General features: G+C 43.3%; 1 protein-coding gene across 1 annotated transcript in view; it reads left to right on the top strand.

The window, feature by feature from the left end:
* Nucleotides 1-19,664, top strand: part of nrxn2a (neurexin 2a) — a 399,049-nt gene that overhangs the window by 95,991 nt on the left and 283,394 nt on the right. Inside the window, exon 3 of the mRNA XM_082958259.1 lies at nucleotides 314-334. Within this exon, the coding sequence (XP_082814385.1) occupies nucleotides 314-334 (21 nt within the window). The remainder of the gene's footprint in view (nucleotides 1-313; nucleotides 335-19,664) is intronic.

Genomic DNA, 19,664 nt, shown 5'->3' on the forward strand with positions numbered 1-19,664 from the left:
TTGTAATTAGAGAGGCCTACTGTATGTGTTGCAATAACAGAGGCCTACTGTATGTGTTGTAATTAGAGGTCTACTGTATGTGTTGTAATTAGAGGCCTACTGTATGTGTTGTAATTAGAGGCCTACTGTATGTGTTTTAATAACAGAGGTCTACTGTATGTGTTTTAAAAACAGAGTTCTACTGTATGTGTTGTAATTAAACCCAGAAGAATTAGCATTAACTGTTTGGTGCTGCTCTTTTTTCATTTATAGATTGTGAATGTGCTTCAGTCACCAATACTAATGATTCTCTGTCTTCTCTGATTCCATACAGTTATCCAGAAAGCAGTAGAAGGTAAGACCATTTTTCTTTTGTTCGTTTTTTCTGCTATTATGAGGTGAACAAACTACAGTGTTATTTTGGGTGGTTTGCACTGCAACACACTTTGACTTACTTGACTATCATCTTCTTTCTAGAATATCTCTGATGTGCTGCATAATGGACTTTGAGGCTGCTTTTTCCTGGGCCATTTTTCATGGCATCTATGTCCAGTAACCTTGCCCTGACTTTGGCTTTAGCTGTCCATTAACGATTGAAGAGCAAACGGCTATCTTTAACCCAACAGTTAATTGTCTGAAATTGGGTCTGCGCTGCTTTGTTGACATAGTGATTTCCTCTGTGAGACTTGCACAGACTCACACAGAGAGACACACACAGTAGGGATGTCATCATCTCAGTGATCAGTGCTGTGCTTTGTGCTAACTGTAGCTACCATCTAAAAGAACCCAGCTATTAAGATGGCTGATTACCAAGCCATTGACATCAAGGCAGTATATCACACTGTCAAAAGATTGGCACTCTGATTACACACTAATGGAAATGCTTTGCTTGCAGAATGAAAATATTTCCCCCAGCATTGCTTGTCCCTGTTAGAAGGAAAACACAATTTGTCTTTGATAATGTGATCATTGGCAGTCTGTTTAACCACATCACAATAAAACAAATATAATTGCTCTTCAACAAAACAGACAGACTGTAAATGAGAATTGAACATGGAGGTGGGGAAGCCCAGTGTAGCTGAGTTGTCGTGCAGTGAGAGACTTCCACCAGGCCTGTTAGGAGGAGCTCTGGTGGTGTAGTGGTGCCAGAGAATCCAACAGGCTCAGGGGTCCATTCTCTGGGTGCGCTGGGCCCCTGCATGTTAGAAATCACTGCTGCTGCTCACCGGAACAGCCAGCTACCCACACCTGATATCTAATACTGTTGCTCTGTACATTTGTATATTGTAAATGACTGCACAGAAGGAATGAATGGTATTTTCAGTTACATTTTTACAGAATTCAACGATATCCACATAGTTCGCAATGAGTGTTGACAGTCAGCACTGTGCGTACTGTACAGTAGCTATGAATGTTGATGTGCTTGAATACACGTTATCATTCTATTCCAAATGGTTTCCCTGACTAATTCTTACCTACTATTCTGTGTGTATTCTTATGGAACACTGCACTGTCAGTGTCTAACAGTGGACTGGTAGAGTTGATTAGTAAGCAGGGGCTGGTTGTAATGTGAAGGGCTATATCCAGGCCCCACATGGGATGATGATGATGATGATGATGAGTAGAAAGCTTCAGTACAGAAGGGTCCTCTTTCAACCCCAGCCTCTAGTCACTCTTAATTCCCCTTGTAATGAGCAAGGTGCTATGACCAGGCTCACAGCAAAAGGCGAGCGTTGTTAAATTAAATGACATGCTGCAAAGAGAAAGAATGATTAAAGCTTTGACATGGAGTCTGCGTCGCATCCCGGTGAACAAGGCATGAAAACAAAGATGACACTTGAAAAAGGATGTGTTGAGCTAGATCTCCTCTTTTTGCATTATCCGGGGCAATGCAATGTGACATCCAGCAGTAAGTCTTTGTAGTCCCATATCAATGGGCCTAGATGGCTGCCTATACAAAACGGCGAACAACACCCCATTTAAAAATAGTAACCTCAATGCTTTTATTTTGTCTGCACCGAGGGCTTTCGTACTGTGGGTTAGTGATGAGAACCTCTGGATTATAAGTGGTTGGAACTCCAGAGTGTCTCCAGGAGTCAGCCTGTGGAATCCCCCATATCTGCCTGCAGTCTGTCACGGAGCCTGGGCTACCTGAATGGGGGGGGGGGGCAAGGTGGGGCATGCTTTTCAGGACAGGAGACGTGGAGTGCAGCATCCTCTGATGTGCTGTGAGCAAAACTGGGTCTGTGAGAGAGAGATAAGAGAATCCACACGTGAATGTAGAACACCAACAGACAGTAACCACTGCTTCCTCTGTGTGTAGTGTTGGTGTGTGCATTATGCAAACCACCATCTACAAAATGAAACAATTTTGCAGAATGACTTTATTTCAATTACCTGGTTCCCACTGGTTGAATCAATAGTTTTTCCTCGTAAGTTCAATGAAATTACGCTGAACCATCGTGGAACAGACATTGAATTGACATCTGTGATTCTGTGCCCAGTGGGTTGGTTGTTTATTTTATTATTATTTTTTGTTGTTCCTTTTCTTTTAAGAGATGTTACAATGTCATACGGTAATTTTAATAGTTGATAGAGTGATGGTGTGAATGACTCTGACCCTGTGAGAACCTCAGCACACATCTTCAAACGAGAGGACAGGACAGGACACAGCTGCTACTACTGCTGCTAGTGGCCAGGGAGCTCTAAGCACCACTGTCCTTGGTTTAATCCCCTCAAGAATACTCTCCTTCTAAACACTGCAACTTCATGGAGAAACAAACTCAGCAAAAGCACAAATCCTAACCCTTTACGCTTTGCCTTTTTCTTCAGAATATTCTCACACATTAAATGTAAAATCTTAGTGGTCATTTCACAGATGGCCATCTCATAGTCCACTCGTGCGCTTTGGATTTGATACAGTAACTATAAGGTTATTAAAGTGCAGATTGTCAGCTTTAATTTCAGTGTATTTTCATTCATACTGGGTGAACTTTTTTGAAATTACAGCACTTTTTGTACATAGTCCCCCCCATTTTTAGGGCTTGGATGTTATTGGATCAGACTGCTAGGTTGGAGGTTAACTAGCATTATTTAAAAGTGGCAATATGTCACTTCTTTGGTGACCTGACCAAATTCACATAGAAATGTGAGTTATAGATCTATCATTCTACTTGAAAGCAAGTCTAAGAAGCGGTAGATATGTTCTATGTGCTAATGTTCTATGCTTCCTGTTCTTAAGTTTTGTTTTTTGCATCTTTTACTTTCGATTTTCTACACCAGCTGAAACAACAATATTTTTGCTTATGGAACATATATTTCACAGTGCTTTAGGTGGTACAATGATTCTCTACACTATACTATCTTATTTTGTCACATAAACTGAAACTAAGTGAACTATTAGTTTTAGCAACCAGGAAATGGCGGAGCGATTTTCTGCATAGTGCAACGTTAAATACACAGTGGCACACGTATTTCCCTTTAAAAGAAATGGGTTCACTCATATTTTTCTTGGAATCATGGATGAACTGAATCGTTAGAACTGGTTAGAAATGAATGAACAAACAACAGCAACACGTTTCACAGATAAGTTTTAATCTGTTCAAAGGTTCTCTACCCACCTGCAAACAGACCTGAATGTCAAATATATATCTGTAGTAGTAATGGAGAAAGAATTATGAGAGAGAAATGTTATTGCAATATTTTTTTAAACCCACAAGAAAATCTACTTATTGCATAGAACACCTTTGTTCAAAAAAAAAAAAATCAGTCTTAATTACCTTTATAGCTTGTTTGCACTCATTTTGATTGTTTTATGGAGCATAGCAGAGACAGCGGTTAACTAGATTTAGCATTTAGCAGTAATTTTATTGTTTCAAAGATTTATTGTAAATGTATTCATAGACATCTAATTACAACAATGTAAAAAAGACAGTGTGAAGGTGGAATAATTGACCTTGACAATAGAAACATGGAAGAAGGGAGTGGGGAGCATGGAGTGGGGAGCATGGAGGAAGGGGAGTGGGGAGCGTGGAGGAAGGGGAGTGGGGAGCGTGGAGGAAGGAAGTGGGGAGCATGGAGGAAGGGAGTGGAGAGCATGGAGTTGGGAGCGTGGAGGAAGGGGAGTGGGGAGCATGGAGTGGGGAGCATGGAGGAAGGGAAGTGAGGAGCATGGAGTGGGGAGCATGGAGGAAGGGGAGTGGGGAGCATGGAGGAAGGAAGTGGGGAGCATGGAGTGGGGAGCGTGGAGGAAGGGGAGTGGGGAGCATGGAGGAAGGGGAGTGGAGAGCATGGAGTGGGGAGTGTGGAGGAAGGGGAGTGGGGAGCATGGAGTGGGGAGCGTGGAGGAAGGCGAGTGGGCCGCATGGAGGAAGGGGAGTGGGGCACATGGAGGAAGGGGAGTGGGGAGCGTGGAGGTGGGGAGCGTGGAGGAGGGGAGTGGGGAGCATGGTGGAGGGGAGTGGGGAGCATGGGGGGAGGGGAGTGGGGAGCGTGAAGGAAGGGAGTGGGGAGCATGGGGGAGGGGAGTGGGGAGCATGGAGGAGGGGAGTGGGGAGCATGGAGGAGGGGAGTAGAGAGCGTGGAGGAGGGGAGTGGGGAGTGTGGAAGAGGGGAGTGGGGAGCGTGGTGGAAGGGAGTGGGGAGCATGGTGGAGGGGAGCGTGGAGGTGGGGAGCGTGGAGGAGGGGAGTGTGGAGGAAGGGTGTGGGGAGCATGCAGGAGGGTAGTGGGGAAAGGGAGAATGGAGGAGGGGAGTGGGGAGGGTGGAGGAGGGGAGTGGGGAGCATGGAGGAGGGGAGTGGGGAGGATGGAGGAGGGGAGTGGGGAGGGTGGAGGGGGGGAGCATGGAGGAGGGGAGTGGGGAGCATGCGGGAGGGGAGTGGGGAGCGTGGAGGTGGGGAGTGGGGAAAGGGAGCATAGGGGAGGGAATTGGGGAAAGGGAGCATGGAGAAGGGGAGTGGGGAAAGGGAGCATGGAGGAAGGGAGTGGGGAAAGGGAGCATGGAGGAGGGGAGTGGGGAAATTGGAGCATGGAGGAGTGGAGTGGGAAAGAGAGCAGGGAGGAGGGGAGTGGGGAAAGGGAGTATGGAGGAGTGGAGTGGGAAAGGGAGCATGGAGGAGGGGAGTGGGGAAAGGGAGCATGGAGGAGTGGAGTGGGAAAGGGAGCATGGAGGAGGGGAGTGGGGAAAGGGAGCATGGAGGAGGGGAGTGGGAAAGGGAGCATGGAGGAGGGGAGTGGGGAAAGGGAGCATGGAGGAGGGGAGTGGGAAAGGGAGCATGGAGGAGGGGAGTGGGGAAAGGGAGCATGGAGGAGGGGAGTGGGGAAATTGGAGCATGGAGGAGTGGAGTGGGAAAAGGAGCATGGAGGAGGGGAGTGGGGAAAGGGAGCATGGAGGACGGGAGTGGGGAAATTGGAGCATGGAGGAGTGGAGTGGGAAAGGGAGCATGGAGGAGGGGAGTGGGGAAAGGGAGCATGGAGGAGGGGAGTGGGGAAAGGGAGCATGGAGGAGGGGAGTGGGGAAAGGGGGATCGTGGTCAACGTCATACTGGGGGGAAACACGAGAGCCTGTTGCTATGCCAACACAGATTGGGCATGCACAAGATGCATCCACCACGGTCAGGTTTGACACTTCAAAAGGAAAAATAAAGCTGGTGATGTTTATCTTAGTCAAAAACAGAATATTTCAGCTGTGACAAACCTCTGTGTCTTTGATGCTGTCTAGCTCTGCTCAGCTCTCCTATATTATCTCTGACCTCCAGCCTAAGGCCTTTTGTCGACCTCATTTCCTCCTGCCCTCTGAAAGGTCAATGAATCGGGAGGTGTATAACATACCGGTACATGTGTATACACCTTATTCATTAATAACTGGTACATGGACATAGTCTAAAGATCTCTTGTGTTCTGATTTGATGATCGATAACATCTCATTCCCCAGTTAAATTTGCCAATTTCCTCCAACACAGCTCTCACAAAGAGAACCAGCTAGCTCCGTGAATCACATTTGTGATGGAAGACTCAATGCCCTTTTGAAAAAATGTTGTTGTCTCTGTCGACACAGTAAATACAATGTATGTGCTGATGGAGTGATTACCGTCTGTCTGTTACTAGGTGGAAAAGTCCTTCACATACACAAGGTTGTGTTTTGTTTAATCCAATTGTGTTCACGGTTTCTTTGTTGTCGATTGAGGCATAGCTGTTTATCTAAATGTGTTAGGAATGCTATTTGTTTTTGATGAATCTGTACGTGAAATGACAATGTATGAGCTTTGTTGAGTTGGAAAAAAGGTTATATCGCAAAAAAACTGCTAAAATGCCAGGGAGAGGAACATCACTGATGATGCAGCATATATGAGATGGTTACCATTTTGATCTCTAAAAGTGTTAAAATGTCCTACATTATACAGATTCTTTATAAGGAAACTTCCAGCACCCTGAAGGTGAAAGCACTGAAAAATATAACTGTGAAAAAAAGACTGCAAGAAATCGCTTTAAAAATTCTACCTGGTCTTTGTTCAGGCTGTTTGAACAATTCCCTTCATTTCTTGCGTGTGGATGCTTATGGTGTAATTGTGTGATACAAATGCTTATCTTTGGTCATTTAAAGACTTGTTCAATCAGCCACATTCCTTGTCTAACACAATTCCGGTTCATTTTAATTACTAAATGCCCACATTCAAGTGGCAAGCCACAAGGCCTTTGATCCATTTGTTTACACAATATAATTGATTCTGTGATGTCCACAGAATCGGAGTGTTCCAGTTCACTGAGATCTAGTTTGTTGAGTTACATTGTATTTTATGAATGTGTTTTGCATATGATGTGTTCTTCCCTCGGCCAACAATTGCAGCACTATGATTACATTAAAGCTGTCACATTATGCCTCCCACACCCTGGGTTATTGATTGTTATGGCCCTCCCTGGCCCTGCTTATGTTGTAATGCTGAATCTAGTTAAGGAGACAGTCCTCACTGCCTTCATCCTATTGAAGGGACTGGTTTGTGTCCCTGTCGCATGCATTGTTCGAGGTATATATTTGCAGTGCTCGCTTCGATTTACAGTGGAGAACATTGGAGAACTTCATATGAACAAAATGTTTATTGTAAAAGTGACAAAAACCTTATTCTAATGTGAGAAAGCTGTCTGCTCAAGAGTAAGCCTGTGTGTTCCATTAGAAAAAAAGCTTCTGTGTGAGCAACTACCCTAGAGGGTTGCACCAATTTAGAAGCTTTTTTTCTTACCCCGCTCTTCCCACTCTTTGTATCAGTCCTCACTACCTTCATCCTCTTGAAGGGACTGAGGCATTTGTCTGTTTTTAGTTTAATTTCCTCCTCCGTTTTAGTTTTGATTTGAACTCTGACATCCGTACATATCCCAGGATGTCTGTCACAAACTGCAGTCCAACGGTTGTGACAATGCTTTTGTTTCTTCCCGATCCTTTTTATGACCTTCCTGTTGTTCCTATTCTTTTTTCTGTTCTCTCCCTCAAGGTCTGGCGCACTTGATGTTAAACCGCCAAGGTATGGGGTCTGTTGGTTTTCCTTTCTCCCTCAACCACCTGCACACTCTATCTCACTGCTCTCAAATCATTTTACTTCCCTGTCCCACACTGACATTTCCCTTCCATTTACTTGTCCTTTCATTTCTGCTTCCTGTCATGTTGTGCTATCTGTGCCCACACCACTCCAACTATGTCCGTCAAACCCTTGTCCCCACCTCTGGCCAGCTACTGGAACTTCACCTTTGACCTCTACAGCCTTTCGCCAAGGTAACGCTTTTACGCCCACAGTCTTTCATCGGTTTGGTTTTCATGTGATCCTTTCCAAGAGGAAACATACCTCGTGTTTCAGATGATTTGTGATTGCAGTTCAGATGATTTGTGATTACAATTGCTCTTAAATCTGTCTTTGAAATTACAACATACATGTTGCTTCTTCTGTATACATACACTATGGTTCTCTTCCGTTATGATACAATTGAATTGAGATGAAATAGGAGAATATGTACAATGTTTAATTAATATTCACACAATTAACCCAATCATTTAAAAGTTAATGTTATGCAGTCTGTTCGCTCATCAACAATGTTTGTTGAGTTTGAAAAGGTAGTCAGTCCTAATCAAATCAAATCAAATTGTATTGGTCGCATACACATATTTAGCGAAATGATTGTGTTTCTAGCTCCATCAGTGCAGTAATATCTAACAATACACAACAATACACACTAATCTAAAAAGTAAAAGAATGTCATTAAGAAATATATAAATATTAAGACGACCAATGTCAGAGACCGGAGTATAAATATATATATATATATATCAGTTGAAGTCGGAAGTTTACATACACCTTAGCCAAATACATTTAAACTCAGTTTTTCACAATTCCTGACATTTAATCCTAGTAACAATCCCCTGTCTTTGGTCAGTTAGGGTCACCACTTTATTTTAAGAATGTGAAATGTCAGAATAATAGAAGAGAGAATGATGTATTTCAACCTTTATTTCTTTCATCACATTCCCAGTGGGTCAGAAGTTTACATACACTCAATTAGTATTTGGTAGCATTGCCTTTAAATTGTTTAACTTGGGTCAAACGTTTTGGGTAGCCTTCCACAAGCTTCCTACAACAAGTTGGGTGAATTTTGGCCCATTCCTCCTGACAGAGCTGGTGTAACTGAGTCAGGTTTGTAGTCCTCCTTGCTCGCACATGCTTTTTCAGTTCTGCCCACAAGTTTTCTATAGGATTGAGGTCAGGGCTTTGTGATGGCCACTCTAATACCTTGACTTTGTTGTCCTTAAGCCATTTTGCCACAACTTTGGAAGTATGCTTGGTGTCATTGTCCATTTCGAAGACCCATTTGCGACCAAGCTTTAACTTCCTGACTGATGTCTTGAGATGTTGCTTCAATTTATCCACATCATTTTCCTTCCTCACGATGCCATCTATTTTGTGAAGTGCACCAGTCCCTCCTGCAGCAAAGCACCCCCACAACATGATGCTGCCACCCCTGTGCTTCACGGTTGAGATGGTGTTCTTCGGCTTGCAAGCATCCCCCTTTTTCCTCCAAACATAACAATGGTCATTATGGCCAAACAGTTCTATTTTTGTTTCATCAAACCAGAAGACATTTCTCCAACAAGTACGATCTTTGTCCCCATGTGCAGTTGCAAACCGTAGTCTGGCTTTTTTATGGTGGTTTTGGAGCAGTGGCTTCTTCCTTGCTGATCAGCCTTTCAGGTTATGTTGATGTAGGACTCATTTTACTGTGGCTATAGATACTTTTGTACCTGTTTCCTCCAGCATCTTCACAAGGTCCTTTGCTGTTGTTCTGAGATTGATTTGCACTTTTCGCACCAAAGTACATTCATCTCTAGGAGACAGAATGCGTCTCCTTCCTGAGCAGTATGACGGCTGCGTGGTCTCATGGTATTTATACTTGCGTACTATTGTTTGTACAGATGAAAGTGGTACCTTCAGGCGTTTGGAAATTGCTCCCAAGGATGAACCAGACTTGTGGAGGTCTACAGTTTTTTTGTGAGGTCTTGGCTGATTTCTTATGATTTTCCCATGATGTCAAGCGAAGAGGCACTGAGTATGAAGGTAGACCTTGAAATACATCCACAGGTATACCTCCAATTGACTCAAATTATGTCAATTAGCCTATCAGACACTTCTAAAGGCATAACATTATTTTCTGGTGTTTAAAGGCACAGTCAACTTGGTGTATGTAAACTTCTGACCCACTGGAATTGTGATACAGTGAATAATAAGTGAAATAATCTGTCTGTAAACAATTGTTGGAAAAATTACTTGTGTCATGCACAAAGTAGATGTCCTAACCGACTTGCCAAAACTATAGTTTGTTAACAAGAAAATTTGTGGAGTGGTTGAAAAACTAGTTTTAATGACTCCAACCTAAGTGTATGTAAACTTCCGACTTCAACTGTATATATATATATATATATAATGTTTGGACATACCCACTCATTAAACATTTTTTTTACATTTGTACTATTTTCTACATTGTAGAATAATAGTGAAGACATGAACTATGAAATAACACATTTGAAATCATGTAGTAACCAAAAAAATGTTAAACAAATCAAAATATTTTTTTGATTCTTCAAAGTAGCACCATTTGCCTTGATGACAGCTTTACACACTCTTGGCATTCTCTCAACCAGCTTCATGATTAATTATTTTCCAACAGTCTTGAAGGAGATCCCACATTTGCTGAGCACTTGTTGGCTGCCTTTCCTTCATTCTTTGGTCCAACTCATCCAAAACCATCTCAATTGGCTTGAGCTCAGGTGATTGTGGAGACCAGGTCATCTAATGCAGCTCTCCATCACTCCTTCTTGGTCAAATAGCCCTTACTCCGTGCTTCACGGTGGGAACCACACATGCTGAGATCATCCGTTCACCTACTCTGCGTCTCACAAAGACACGACGGTTGGAACCAAAAATCTCAAATTTGGAATCAGACCAAAGGACATATTTACACCGATCTAATGTCCATTGCCCGTGTTTCTTAGCCAAAGCAAGTCTCTTCTTCTCATTGGTGTCCTTTAGTAGTGGTTTCTTTGCAGCAATTCGATCATGAAGGCCTGATTCACGCAGTCTCCTCTGAACAGTTGATGTTGAGATGTGTCTGTTACTTGAACTCTGTGAAGCATTTATTTGGACTGCAATCTGAGGTGCAGTTAATTTCTGAGGCTGGTAGCTCTAATGAACTTGTCATCTGCAGCAGAGGTAACTCTGGGTCTTCCTTTCCTGTGGGGGTCCTCATGAGAGCCAGTTTCATCATAGCGTATTATTGTTTTTCCAACTGCACTTGAAGAAACGTTCAAAGTTCTTGACATTTTCTAGATCGACTGACCTTCATGTCTTTTACCAAATAGGGCTATCTTCTGTATACCACCCATACCTTGTCACAACACAACTGATTAGCTCAAACACATTAAGAAGGAAATAAATTCCACAAATTAACTTTTAACAAAGCACACCTGTTAATTGAAATGCATTCCAGGTGACTACCTCATGAAGCTGGTTGAGAGAATGCCAAGAGTGTGCAAAGCTGTCATCAAGGCAAAGGGTGGCTACTTTGAAGATTCTCAAATATAAAATATATTTTGATTTGTTTAACACTTTTTTGGTTACTTCATGATTCCATATTCGGTATTTCATAGTTTTGATGTCTTCACTATTATTCTACAATGTAGAAACTAGTGAAAATAAAGACAAAACCCTTGAATGAGTAGGTGTCCAAACTTTTGACTGGTACTGCACATATGAAGTGGGTAAAACAGTATGTTAACATTATTAAAGTGACAAGTGTTCCATTATTAAAGTGACTAGGAAATTATTATCTTTGTGCATCTGCATTTTCCAGGCAGAATTATGCATGGCTGTGCTGCACACATTAATCTAATCTGCATGCCTTTAAGATCCAGATTTAGTTAGTATTTAGGCATGCCTGTCCTAAGGCCAGCCAGATATAAATAAACATTTCAGGCCCTTACATCAAGGTTTCCTGGTAACAGAATGAGGTTTTTCCCAGCAGTACGTTAATAGCATAACAGGAAGGTATTCTACAGGAATGAAAACATTGAGAGACAAATCAGACGAACAGACGCAGCCAGACAGACGGCGACACAGAAGGATGACAGGCAGGCAAGCTGACGCGCCATATTGGACCACCAGCGAGTTCATTAAATCATCTTTCATGAACAAATTAAAGCCAAATTAAGAAATCTTTGAATTGTTCATGGACAGTATTTGATGCTCTCTCTAGATGATGTACCTAATATAAAGAGACATAGAGCAGTTAATATAGACAATACTCTTCAGTTAATAGGAGGAAAACAAAGCTTCCTAGATTCACCAATTGCATTTGTATGTCCACATGGCTTCCTCTGGTTACTTCTATTTAAATAAACAAAGAGAGCCCAGTACCAACTGATGAATACTGGGTCTTAATCTAGATAACGCTGTGAGTGCCATTATCATTCAGAGCGAGGTGTGGTGTCAACTGTCCATGTGGGCTTTGATATTAATACATATCAGACATATCAAAAGTAATGCCTTCAATCAAGCTGTACATGTACATGATCATTTACTACTTTGCTTCAGACAGGAATAAGTTGAGCTTTTGCTGATCAAAGTATTAATCCTGTCGCCATGGCAATTGGCCTGCTTTCCAGTCAACAGAAAGGATCGGCAATTACAGTCCTTTTACAGCTAGACTAACACACTGCTCTGCTGCTCACTGGCTCGAACAGCGTCGTAATACGCTGCATCCTTTCTCTGTCGCTAGCTAGCTGGCACAGGCATTAATTTCAGGGTCAAACATCTAACAAACTAGCTAGGCTACATAATGACATGGTTCCTTCTTGTTAACTGCCATTTACTGAGTTGTCCAAAGAAACCATTTGAATAGAATCTATACCGTCACTCCTATTACTGATTCTAACCACCAAATATTTTTTGTACTAGCACCATTTTCCTTTATGGTTTTGACAAAAGTACTTTAGACCAGGAAGGAAGCAGCTTTTATGGATATTTGCATCTCATGTAGAGGTAGATCCATACATATGTTTGTACTCAAACTGTCTACGGTATCAAAGAGCTTGCCAGCTTGTAGTCCTAAAAAACGGAAATTAGTTACCTCTAGTTCGCTCAGCCATTCCTATGGGGAAAATGAATGGGGAAATGAGTTACCATAGTTTGTTCAGCCATTCCTATGGGGAAAATGAACGGGGAAAGAATGGGGTTTTGTGATAACCTCTGACCTTATTTTTGCCATTTAACACAGGCTTATGTGATCTTATACGTTTTGTTCTATGAGATAATAGCAGTCAGTTAACATGACCTTCATGAATTATGAAGCCTTTATGTGCTTTAGGTGCGTCTTTTGATTACATAAATGCTTCAAAATGCACAGAAAGTTTTTTGATTTGATTTATTTCACCTTTATTTAACCAGGTAGGCTAGTTGAGAACAAGTTCTCATTTACAACTGCGACCTGGCCAAGATAAAGCAAAGCAGTTCGACACATACAACAACACAGAGTTACACATGGAATAAACAAACATACAGTCAATAATACAGTAGAAAAAGTCAATATACAGTGTATGCAAATGAGGTAAGAAAAGGGAGGTAAAGCAATAAATAGGCCATGGTGGTAATTACAATATAGCAATTAAACACTGGAGTGATAGATGTGCAGGAGATGAATGTGCAAGTAGAGATACTGGGGTGCAAAAGAGCAAAATAAATAAATAAATACAGTATGGGGATGAGGTAGTTGGATGGGCTATTTACAGATGGGCTATGTACAGGTGCAGTGATCTGTGAGCTGCTCTGACAGCTGGTACTTACAGTTAGTGAGGGAGATATGAGTATCCAGCTTCAGTGATTTTTGTAGTTCGTTCCAGTCATTGGCAGCAGAGAACTGGAAAGAAAGGCGGCCAAAGGAGGGATTGGCTTTGTGGGTCACCAGTGAAATATACCTGCTGGAGCATGTGCTTTGGGTGGGTGCTGCTGTGGTGACCAGTGAGCTGAGATAAGGTGGGGCTTTACCTAGCAAAGACTTGTAGATGACCTGTAGCCAGTGGGTTTGGCGACGAGTATGAAGCGAGGGCCAGCCAACGAGAGCGTACAGGTCGTAGTGGTGGGTAGTATATGGGTCTTTGGTGACAAAACGGATGGCACTGTGATAGACTGCATCCAATTTGTTGAGTAGAGTGTTGGAGGCTATTTTGTAAATGACATCGCCAAAGTCGAGGATCGGTAGGATAGTCAGTTCTACAAGGGTATGTTTGACAGCATGAGTGAAGGATGCTTTGTTGCGAAGTAGGAAGCCGATTCTAGATTTAATTTTGGATTGGAGATGCTTAATGTGAGTCTGGAAGGAGAGTTTACAGTCTAACCAGACACCTAGGTATTTGTAGTTGTCCACATATTCTAAGTCAGAACCGTCCAGAGTAGTGATGCTGGATGGGCGGGCAGGTGCGGGTAGCGATCGGTTGGAGAGCATGCATTTAGTTTTACTTACATTTAAGAGCAGTTGTAGGCCACGGAAGGAGAGTTGTATGGCATTGAAGCTCGTCTGGAGGTTAGTTAACACAGTGTGCAAAGAAGGACCAGAAGTATACAGAATGGTGTCGTCTGCGTAGAGGTGGATCAGAGAATCACCAGCATCAGGAGCGACATCATTGATGTATACAGAGAAGAGAGTCGGCCCGAGAATTTAACGCTGTGGCTCCCCCATAGAGACTGCCAGAGGTCCGGACAACAGGCCCTCCGATTTGACACACTGAACTCTATCAGAGAAGTAGTTGGTGAACCAGAAAGTGACGTTAGCTGATGAAGATATCCTCATAGAACAAAACGTATAAGATCTCTTAAGCCTGTGTTTACCACAGACCTTGTTTTCTGCGTTTATCCAACCCCCCCCCCCCCCACCAAAGGCTTTGGCCAATGGCGTTAATGCCTACAAAAAGACTCCATTACTATTGCTCTCTATACCTGTGGGTGTCTACCATATGTTTCACATCACACATGACCTGAATGAATGAATGCTTTTCACATTTTTTATTACCTTTATTTAACCTGTCAAGTCAGTTATGAACAAATTCTTATTTCCAATGATGGCCTACCCCAGCCAAACCCTAACCTGGACGACACTGGGCCAATTGTGCGCCGCCCTATGGGACTCCCAATCACAGCCAGTTGTGATACAGCCTGGAATCGAACCAGGGTCTGTAGTGACACCTCTAGCACTGAGATGCAGTGCCTTAGACCACTGGGCCACTCTGAGGCATGGGTAAAGGAGGACAGCTGAACTGGTATGTGTACTCAGTTGAAACAACCCAGCTTCACATGCTGTGGCTGTCCGTTCATGTTTCAGTACACTGTTGACCTGCTGTCACTTTGTGATCCCGGCACAACAACTTGTCTGCTATCTGTGAGGACATTTGCTAACAGTGAAAGAGCAGTGTGGCTTTTCTGTTACTGGGTGCACAAACAGGATGAACGCATACTAAGATCATCTTAAACTATATTTATATCCATGGTTTATTGCCTACATGAGACTGACTAGAGTACCATGAGACTGACTAGAGTACCATGAGACTGACTAGAGTACCATGAGACTGACTAGAGTACCATGAGACTGACTAGAGTACCATGACTGACTAGAGTACCATGAGACTGACTAGAGTACCATGACTGACTAGAGTACCATGAGACTGACTAGAGTACCATGAGACCGACTAGAGTACCATGACTGACTAGAGTACCATGAGACTGACTAGAGTACCATGAGACTGACTAGAGTACCATGACTGACTAGAGTACCATGAGACTGACTAGAGTACCATGACTGACTAGAGTACCATGAGACTGACTAGAGTACCATGAGACTGACTAGAGTACCATGAGACCGACTAGAGTACCATGAGACTGACTAGAGTACCATGACTGACTAGAGTACCATGAGACTGACTAGAGTACCATGACTGACTAGAGTACCATGAGACTGACTAGAGTACCATGAGACTGACTAGAGTACCATGAGACTGACTAGAGTACCATGAGACTGACTAGAGTACCATGACTGACTAGAGTACCATGAGACCGACTAGAGTACCATGAGACTGACTAGAGTACCATGACTGACTAGAGTACCATGAGACTGACTAGAGTACCATGAGACCGACTAGAGTACCATGAGACTGACTAGAGTACCATGACTGACTAGAGTACCATGAGACCGACTAGAGTACCATGAGACCGACTAGAGTACCATGACTGACTAGAGTACCATGAGACTGACTAGAGTACCATGAGACCGACTAGAGTACCATGAGACCGACTAGAGTACCATGAGACTGACTAGAGTACCATGACTGACTAGAGTACCATGAGACTGACTAGAGTACCATGACTGACTAGAGTACCATGAGACTGACTAGAGTACCATGAGACCGACTAGAGTACCATGAGACCGACTACAGTACCATGAGACTGACTAGAGTACCATGAGACTGACTAGAGTACCATGACTGACTAGAGTACCATGAGACCGACAAGAGTACCATGACTGACTAGAGTACCATGAGACTGACTAGAGTACCATGAGACCGACTAGAGTACCATGAGACCGACTACAGTACCATGAGACTGACTAGAGTACCATGAGACTGACTAGAGTATGCTTTTTATAAAGCATTCAAAAGGCAGACATTGCCATGACTGTTTTGAGTGGATGAAGTAGGTGTTGAAGGATTTGATCAAAGCCCTGACTGACTGTTTTGAGTGGATGAAGTAGGCGTTGAAGGATTTGATCAAAGCCCTGACTGACTGTTTTGAGTGGATGGAGTAGGCGTTGAAGGATCTGATCAAAGCCCTGACTGACTGTTTTGAGTGGATGGAGTAGGTGTTGAAGGATTTGATCAAAACCCTGACTGACTGTTTTTTCTTCTTCTCTCTTCGCAGCCGTATCATCGCAATATGGTAAGATAGCATACCTTTTATATGACAGTGAATAGCAGCTGCATTTTTGAATTCCATTGAATGTATTCTGACTATGTCTGCCCCAGTTCTGCAGTGAGAGTTGCATAAACATTTGGGTAATTATGGAAACAGGTCATACTGTGACTGTCTTACAATGGATCTGCGCTTTAAATCCTTGTCATACAAGGGCATGTTTGCTTTATTTACGAGCCTAGCAGAACATTCCAGAGAGTCTGAACGTCCCCTATCAGTGACGGATATGAACACCTGGGAAAGAGACAGATTTTTCCTCAAATACCTACAGTACTTTTCAAACATTGTCTCTTCTATCAGATCATAGCAACTGGTGGGTAGTGGAGTTTGTAGTGTTTGTTTAGCAAGACACAGATGTACCTCTAAATATGTCTAGGTTTGCCAGACCATTTCCTGTGAGTAGGTGAAGTAGAACGCCTTTGACACCAGAGGAGGCTGGTGGGAGGAGCTAGAGGAGGACATGCTCATTGTAATGGCTGGAATGGAATCCATGGAACGGAGTCAAACATGGTTTCCATGTGTTTGATGTGTATGATAACGTTCCATTCATTCCATTCCAGTCATTACAATGTCCTCCTATATCACCTCCCACACCAGCCTCCTCTGACACAATTGTATGTGTCAGATAATGAGAAGTAGAGGAAAAAGACAGGACAGGAAATGATGCGTGGATTGTGACATCACAGAAACATTGCCAGAGGCAATAGACTATGCTGTTCTATAATATAGCAACAACTAACCATGACTTGCGGTAGTCATTACACGCAAAGCATTGCTATGGCTTTTCACTTGACATGGCCTTCATCTGTGAGCTGTGCTGCTGCTGGACTCCAAATGAGGTGTAGCAAAGATCCATTACAGTTGTCACAGGGGTGGGCAACTCCAGTCCTCGGGAGCCTGATTGGTGTCACACGTTTTCTCCTTCCCAAGCAAACACAGCTGATTAATCAAATTGCATTCTAAGCTGAAGATCACGATTAAGTGATTATTGGAGTCAGGTGTGTTAGCTGGGGCTGGGGCAAAGCTGTGGCACAAATCAGGCCCTCGAGGACTGGAATTGCCCACCCCTGAATTCATACAGTACATTCACCCTGTGGAGCTGTATTCCCTTGATGCAATTAAGCAATTCCATGTCTTCCAACAATCAACCAATCAATCAACAATCAAGTTGGCTAAATGTAGCATTGATGATGGGCATAGCATTATTTTCTCTGTCTGGGATCTGACTTAAGAGCCCGGTAGTAACATTTCTAATGTTGCTAGGGAGATGTAGATTCCTGCTGGTTTAATTTCTCCAGAGAGTTCAAAGCAGGCCATGTGATGTCTGTCTGTCTGTCTGTCTGTCTGTCTGTCTGTCTCTCTGTCTGTCTCTCTGTCTGTCTCTCTCTCTTTAGCAAGGATCCACCTAATCCAGCCAGGGGATTTCACTCCCTCTTTTTGTTTCTGTTAGCCCATGTCTTTATGTACCTTGGTTAATTTTCGCAGGCACATTATAATAGAAGCACTTTAAAGTCAGCTTAAAAAGGTGGGCACTTAAGTCTATCCTTCTTTTCAATGACCGTTTAAATAGATTAGAATAAGTCTCAGATACATGTTAGAGGTGTATAGGCGGTAAAAGTATAAGTTATCGTGATGAGTTATGGTAGGAAGTCTTCCTCCGGGCCACAGTATAGGAGTAGATAAGCTGCATATGGATTCCGTTTCCTGGGCCTTTGAGAGTGTTAGTCACATGGTTGTGCCCCACAGCTAGCAGCTTTATGGTAGTATTACCATTTCTGTCATCTGCCACCTATTGGAATCTGCCACCTACACATCCTGCCTTGCAGCTCTGAGCTGAGGTGTGTAATGGAGGTACTGTATGTCTGCACCACGGGGACAGAAAGTTGTTGTTTCTGCAAATTGTCTTTGGCATTCTGACAATAAAAATTGTGATGGAGTAAGTCAGTTTGGTGCTGGCGAGGGCAGGAATTTGAGATAGGGTAAGAGTGTAAGGAAGGTCGACTGAAGGCTTTGGTTGTCTGAGCCTTTCACTTTCACAGGACAATAAACTTTAACTGGACAATAAAACAATGTGCTGACTTTTGGGAAAAGTGATGTGCAGTATTGTCTTTACATTAAGCTGTGTTGCCTGTTTCCTAAATGGGCTTCATTAAGCCCATACCTCATGTATATCAACACTTATTCTAAACACTCCAAATACTTGACATTTAGAATCAGTTGAAACCTTGATTGATTTATTCATCTGGTTCCAATTATTCCCAGTAATTATTCCCAGTATTTGCTCATTGTGAGTGTGTGTGTGTGCGTGGACTGGAATATTAAAAAGATAACGTTTGATTGAATGTATACCTCTGGGCATTAAGGGGGCCAGTGATTAATCACATCAGTGAGCCAGAGAGGGCTGGGCTGTTGCTGAGACTGAGGATTCTGGGACTGCTATACATACTACTGGTCTGACTGGGGGATGGGAGTGGTACTGCTATACATACTACTGGTGTGACTGGAGGATGGGAGTGGTACTGCTATACAAACTACTGGTCTGACTGGGGGATGGGAGTGGTACTGCTATACATACTACTGGTCTGACTGGGGGATGGGAGTGGTACTGCTATACAAACTACTGGTCTGACTGGGGGATGGGAGTGGTACTGCTATACATACTACTGGTCTGACTGGGGGATGGGAGTGGTACTGCTATACATACTACTGGTCTGACTGGGGGATGGGAGTGGTACTGCTATACATACTACTGGTCTGACTGGGGGATGGGAGTGGTACTGCTATACATACTACTGGTCTGACTGGGGGATGGGAGTGGTACTGCTATACATACTACTGGTCTGACTGGGGGATGGGAGTGGTACTGCTATACATACTACTGGTCTGACTGGGGGATGGGAGTGGTACTGCTATACATACTACTGGTCTGACTGGGGGATGGGAGTGGTACTGCTATACATACTACTGGTCTGACTGGGGGATGGGAGTGGTACTGCTATACATACTACTGGTCTGACTGGGGGATGGGAGTGGTACTGCTATACATACTACTGGTCTGACTGGGGGATGGGAGTGGTACTGCTATACATACTACTGGTCTGACTGGGGGATGGGAGTGGTACTGCTATACATACTACTG

The sequence above is a fragment of the Salmo salar genome, chromosome 11 (assembly GCF_965601325.2).
Source record: "Salmo salar chromosome 11, fSalSal1, whole genome shotgun sequence".
Classification (NCBI taxonomy): Eukaryota; Metazoa; Chordata; class Actinopteri; order Salmoniformes; family Salmonidae; genus Salmo; species Salmo salar.